This window comes from Cricetulus griseus, chromosome X (genome assembly GCF_003668045.3).
Source record: "Cricetulus griseus strain 17A/GY chromosome X, alternate assembly CriGri-PICRH-1.0, whole genome shotgun sequence".
NCBI lineage: Eukaryota > Metazoa > Chordata > Mammalia > Rodentia > Cricetidae > Cricetulus > Cricetulus griseus.
This window is the reverse complement of record NC_048604.1, coordinates 114282848-114288847: the sequence shown is the minus strand read 5'-3', so window position 1 is coordinate 114288847 and position 6000 is coordinate 114282848. Positions and strand designations below refer to the sequence as shown.

The following is a 6000-nucleotide window of genomic DNA, read 5'->3' as shown; positions in this document are numbered from 1 at the left end:
GTTCCTCCTCCTCCAGCACTCTCTCCCCGCCCCTCTGGAGCTTGTCGGGAGATGAAGCGAGAGGCAGGGAGGGGCCACGTGCCTCCCAGAGCCCCCTCCCCTAGGACAGTTTGAGAGAGACCCTGGGGAGACTCCGCCTCCTTACAAAGCTGGTTGGGCCTCAGTCGCGTCGTCTGGAAAATGGGGGTGGCAGGGAACTTTGCCAGTTCTCCCCACCTCCTGCTTCCTGGACTCCCCCTTCTTTCTGCCCAGTTCCTACCCCCACTGCCCCCAGGGGCCCTCACCCCCAGCAGTCTGAATCAGCAGCACTTAGCAGAACCAATCGATGGGGAGGCGTCTGTTAATGGCCCCAGAGCGGAGTGCCACGGGGAATGATGCAGTGCTGTGTCCCCTCCCTGCCCCCCTCCTGGCTGTGGAAGGGCGGGGAGAGGTGGGGGAGGGAAGATTGGTGGGGATGTTTCTCTAGATGACCAGACCTCCAGATCCACTGTGGGGTGGGAGGAGGGCATAGGTCAGAGCCCAACTTCTAAACCAGACTTTTATTGTAGGACTCTAGTATACACCTTCCAGTTTGGGGATGCAAGATGCAGAGATAATCCAGGTACCAGCTCTGCCCACAGGCCCTTGCCAAATGAGCAGGCTTCCCATCTGTCTGTATCCAACGCCCTGAAATCACACCTCTTTCCATGGTGGGCTCTGCTTCTATGTATCAGAACGCAGCATAGTGACTCTGGGATAAGTCTGTGAGTTCTAACCCCAGCATTGCCAGACTTGCTGTGTCCTTCATCAGGTGACTTGTTTCCTCAGTTATCAGAAAGAACTACCCCAACTTGTCAGTGTCCTTTTTTTAACATTAACTGAAGTAATGTGAATGGGGTTGGCACAGGGATGGCCTGCCAGGATGCCTAATTTTAAGCAACTAACGGTGTGTGATGAGAGTGCAGTATGGTGAACTGCCCAGCCTTTCAATCCATGATAGTCACTTGCTTGCTTTTCATACTCCTTAGTTGTCCATTCTTTCACCCACCCATCCTCCTACCCACAAAACCAATGATTCTGCCCATTCCGCTACACACCCATCTGTCCATTTAGTCACCTCCCACTCATCTTCTAACCATTTGCCAACCTATCACTAAGTATCAATCCTCCATTCATCTACTCAAGAGCTTCACCTATCATGAATGCATCCAACTTGCCCTTCCCTTTCATTCACTTATACATACAGAATTCCACTCTAGCCATGTCAATTTACTCCCAACCTATCCATAAATGCAGCAATCTGCCCATAGAGTTAATCATCCACTTATCCATTTGTCCCCCATTTGCCCACCCCTCTAGACATCCATCTGTCCATTTATATCTCTATTTACCCCTACTCTATCCACTTACTGATTCACCTACTCATTTATTCATCCAGCCATGCATCCATCTACCTATGCATTTATTTTCAGCCATACCACTTCTTTATCCCTCGGTCCGTCTAACCACTTATCCATCCTCCCGACTGTTCATTCATCTACAGTCTCAATTTGATGCATATCCACCCACCCACATATCTGCAGATATTTCTGCTCTCCTCCCTTTGAGAGGTCTGTCAGGAAGCAGGTGAGGTGAGAGTGGAAGACGAAAAGCTACAGCCAGAGGTCACCTTCCCCATTCCAGTACAATGACCACCCCGCTCCCAGCACATCCCTCTTGATTGAAAAGAATGAGACCAGACAGTCAGTGGGTGGGCCCGTTTGGCCACATGGTATTTGGGCTGCATAGCCTTTACACACACACACTCACACACATACATACATTGCTAGAACACTAAGCATGGACTGCACCCCCACCCAGCATCCCCAATCCCAAATGCAGAGTAGCCAGGCTTCCAGACATAAATTAAAAAATAAAATAAAATAAAATGAAAAGAGTTGGTCTCTGGGAGGGAAAGCTCATGCAGAGTTGAAGGCAGATGCCCCTGGGAGCCAGGGCCAAGAAGAAAAAACATCCCTGCCCTTCCCTCAGGATCCTTCCTCCCCAAGGGCCTCTACCATATGATTGGGATCATCAACACCAGCAACAGATAGGCTTCTAACCCCCTTTAATGTCAATCTCCCAAACTATTAGATTTGGTGCCAGCCTCCACATTTTCCCACCACAGCCCAAGTGGCATTCTGGAATGGGGTGAAAGTAGGTGCAGCTTGTAGGTCTTAGTTGTCTTCTCCAGGTTCTAGGTCTGGGTCAGGGGACCCCACACATTCCTTGCTGAGCCGTACAATTTCCTGGGATAGAACTTCCATATCCTAAGAAACAAATGAGCCATCAGGAGCTAGAGAAGGGGAGGCAAGGGGCATGTCTGTTGGCAAATATGAGGTGCTATCTGTAGTTAGATGGACTGATGGGTTAACCAGTGCCCAGTGGTATCTGGCCTTGGATGGGAAGATCCACCACCTTCTCTTCTAACAAATGTGAGCTTGCTTCTCCAAAGCATAGGTATGACTCTCTTATTGATGGAGTATTTGGGTGGGGGTGGGTAAATTAATGTGTGGGTGGACCCATCAAGGATCTATGGCAGACAAATAGGTTCACAAATGAACTTTGTAGAGAACAAAAAGGTAGGTAGGCAAGTGATAAGTAGGTAAGTAAAGGGGGTAACTGATAAGTAGATGAAAGAATGATGCATCACTAGGTTCAGGACTTTAATCCCAGCACTTGGGGGACAGAGGCAGGCGGATCTCTGTGAGTTCGAGGCCAGCCTGGTCTCCAGAGCGAGTGCCAGGACAGCCTCCAAAGCTACACAGAGAAACCCTGTCTCAGAAAAAAAAAAACCCAACAACAAAAGAGTGGAGCATCAAGAAACCGATGAAAGACTTGGAGACGATGGTTTGACAGATAGGCAGGAGGGTAGGTAGATGGATAAACGGTAAGTGAGCGCATATATGAATGGATGATTGGGTGGAAGAGCAGATGGGAGAGTGGTAAGTTGATTGGAGGACAGAAGAGGGGCACACAAAAGGGCAGCCGACGAATGGAAGGTGGTAGTTGGGAGGACACGGGCCCATTGGAAGGACACGGGCAGGGACTATGTGGGTAGGGAGGCAGGTGGTTGGAGGGACTGGTAGTCCACACTCGCCTTGTGCAAGTGCATATTCTTGGTGAGTTGCTCCTCCAACATGTTCTGCAGCTTCTTGTTCATTTCCCGAAGGTTCTCATCGCCTGGCTTCACTAGGTCTCTCAGGACACTGCCCAGCCCAGTTCGGTCTGTGTGGCCTGCTGCCACAGACACATCTGCAAGGGTCCAGGCTGAGCACCACCCTCTCGGCAAAGCCGGGGGTAGGGAATAGGAGAGAGTAGGCAGAGCCGAAGGAGAAAGGAGGAAAACAAAAGAGCAGGCAGGAAGGGAGGGAGAAAAGCGATGTTATGTTGGGGGCAGAGGCTTTGACATGTGAAACCCAGAGTTATGTGACTCAGAAAAATATGGGTAATTCCCAACTCATGTTGCTGGGAACATGTATATGACTGCATGTGACACACAGAGCACATAGTAAACCCTCAGTGCATGTCAGTGGCTATTACTAACAAGGAAAAATCAGGAAGTGGGGGAAGATTTGAAAGCAAGGAATAAAATAGAGGAGAGATAAGGTAGCAGGCAGATAGGAGAGGAAGGGATAGCCATGAAGGTCACAGAGGAGAACAGGGATGAAGATACAGCAACTGAAAATGTATGGCTAGATGCACTCATGCACACCCTTCATCCCAGCACCTGGAAGGTTAAGGCAGGAGTGCTGAGTGTTTGAGGCCAGTCTATGTTACAAAGCAAGTACCAGGCCAGCCAAGGCAACAGAGCAAAATCCAGTTTCAAAGAACAAGCAAACAAATAAAAATGGAAATAGAACAATAGACTACTAAGAGAAGATGAAGTAGGGGAACAGAATAAAACACATAAAGAAATACAAAACAGGAAGCTGGGCATTGGTGGCGCACGCCTTTAATCCCAGCACTCGGGAGGCAGAGGCAGGCAGATCTCTGTGAGTTCGAGACCAGCCTGGTCTCCAGAGCGAGTGCCAGGATAGGCTCCAAAGCTACACAGAGAAACCTTGTCTCGAAAAACCAAAAAAAAAAAAAAAAGAAAGAAAAAAGAAATAGAAAGCAGGGGACAAGGAGGGGTATAGAAGAAAAGAAAAGGACAGAGAAGTCCAGAGAAAACACTAGAGAATGGAGGAGTTAGAATTGATCAGTACAAAGGGGAGGCCAGATAATAATGCAAAGCTTCCCTGCTTTCCCCTTCATGGGTCATGATCTTGTCAGTAGTGTCACTGAGTTTCAAGAAGAGAGAAGCAGCAGCATAGAACAATGGAAAAGGAGGGGCAGGTGAAGGCTATACTGCAGGTAAGGGTAGGGGGAGGAGCACTGACCAATCCGGCTGTCCATGACGTAGGTCTCAATGATGGCACTTTTCCGGCAGAGGTCCTCTGCCATAGAGGCGCTGCTCACCTCCAGGTGTTTCACCTGCAAGATGGTCCACCCCATCTCAGGCCCATGAACTTCACATTTTCTCTTATGAGGAAGACCCAGCTAGACACTCTTCCCACTCCCACCCCCATCCCAGGGCACTTCATGAGGGAACTAGCAGGCATCAGGACAATACCTTCTCCTCCAGCATCCATTTTTCCTGCTGTGTCTCGGCCAGTCTCTGAAACAGCTCAGCCACTTCCTCATCAGACAGTTCTGCTGGTCGAGGGGGCTGGGCCTGAGGACTGCTAGATAAAGACTACAAGAAAGATGAGAGAGAAAATCCAGCCATTCTCAGCATCACCCATCCTAAGTTAGGAGCTGGAGGCACATGGGCAAGTATAGGCTCTGAAGCTGGAGCTAAAGGCCACACTTGGCACTCTCAGAAACTTCACATTTCCTTTGGCCTAAAGAAAGGCAGACAGTGTTACCACCACCACCACCACAAGAGTGTTACTGAGAGGACTAAAGGAAATGCAGTAGCAAATGACATCTAATTCCCAGATGACAGGAAATGGAAGCAACAGAAGAACAAGCTAAATGGTACCATTAAGAAGCAAGCAGAAAAATTTAAAGGTGGGATGTTTTCTGCAGGTCAAATGGTTTGGTTTCTTCCACCAGCTGATGTCAGGAAAATAGGATGAGAACAGACAGAGACATAAGGAAGGGAAAACAAACAAGTAGCAGCAACAAAGACCAAGGTATAATCTGAAACCAAATGCTAGCTTTTACAAAAAGGAGACACTAGAGGCTGGGTAGTGGTGGTGCATGCCTTTAATCCCATCACTTGGGAGGCAGAGACAGGTAGATCTCTGTGAGTTCCAGGCTAGCTTGGTCTACAAACTGAGTTCCAGGACTATTTCACAGAGAAACCCTGTCTCTGAAACTCCCCCCACCACACACACACACACACACACACACAAAGTCCACTAGAGATTCAGGCATTGGTGATGCACACCTTTATTCCCAGCACTCAGGAGACAAAGACAGGCAGATCTCTGTGAGTTCAAGGTCAGTCTGGTCTACAAAGCGAGTGCCAGGACAGCCAGAGAAACCCTGTCTCAGAAAACAAAAAACAAAAAAAGTCCAACAAGGGGCTGGAGAGGTAAGGGCACTCACTGCTCTTGCAGAAGATCAGGAATTAATTTCCAGTCCCATATAGTGACTCACAATCATATACATATATATCCAGCTCCAGGAATATGATGCCTTCTTCTGACCTCTGTGAGCACCAGGCACACACATGGCACGCACATACGCATGCACAAAAACCACACATAAAATAGACATCTGAAAAATTTTTGTTTTTTGTTTTTTGAGACGGTTTCTCTGTGTAACCTTGGCGGTCCTGGAACTTGCTCTATAGACCAGACTGGTGTTGAATTCAGAGTCTACCTGCCTCTGCTTCCGTAGTATAAATTTTTTAATTAAAAATATTTTTCAAAAGTTCTATCAGGGCTGGAGAGATTGCTTAGCTATTAAAGCTAAGTTTACAACCAAAAA

General features: G+C 48.2%; 1 protein-coding gene across 16 annotated transcripts in view; it reads right to left on the bottom strand.

Annotated features, from left to right (window-relative positions):
- Positions 1-2069: 2069 nt before the first annotated feature.
- The window catches only part of Gripap1 (GRIP1 associated protein 1), a 30260-nt gene continuing 26329 nt past the window's right edge, over positions 2070-6000 (bottom strand). For 15 of the 16 annotated variants that reach the window (XM_027433208.2, XM_027433213.2, XM_027433209.2 and 12 more), the window contains 4 exons: positions 4634-4756; positions 4401-4494; positions 3119-3273; positions 2070-2288 (listed from right to left, as the gene is read on the bottom strand). In XM_027433208.2, the coding sequence (XP_027289009.1) occupies positions 2196-2288; positions 3119-3273; positions 4401-4494; positions 4634-4756 (465 nt within the window). In that variant the 3' untranslated portion in view covers positions 2070-2195. The remainder of the gene's footprint in view (positions 2289-3118; positions 3274-4400; positions 4495-4633; positions 4757-6000) is intronic. The other variant, XM_027433222.2, reaches the window with a different exon arrangement.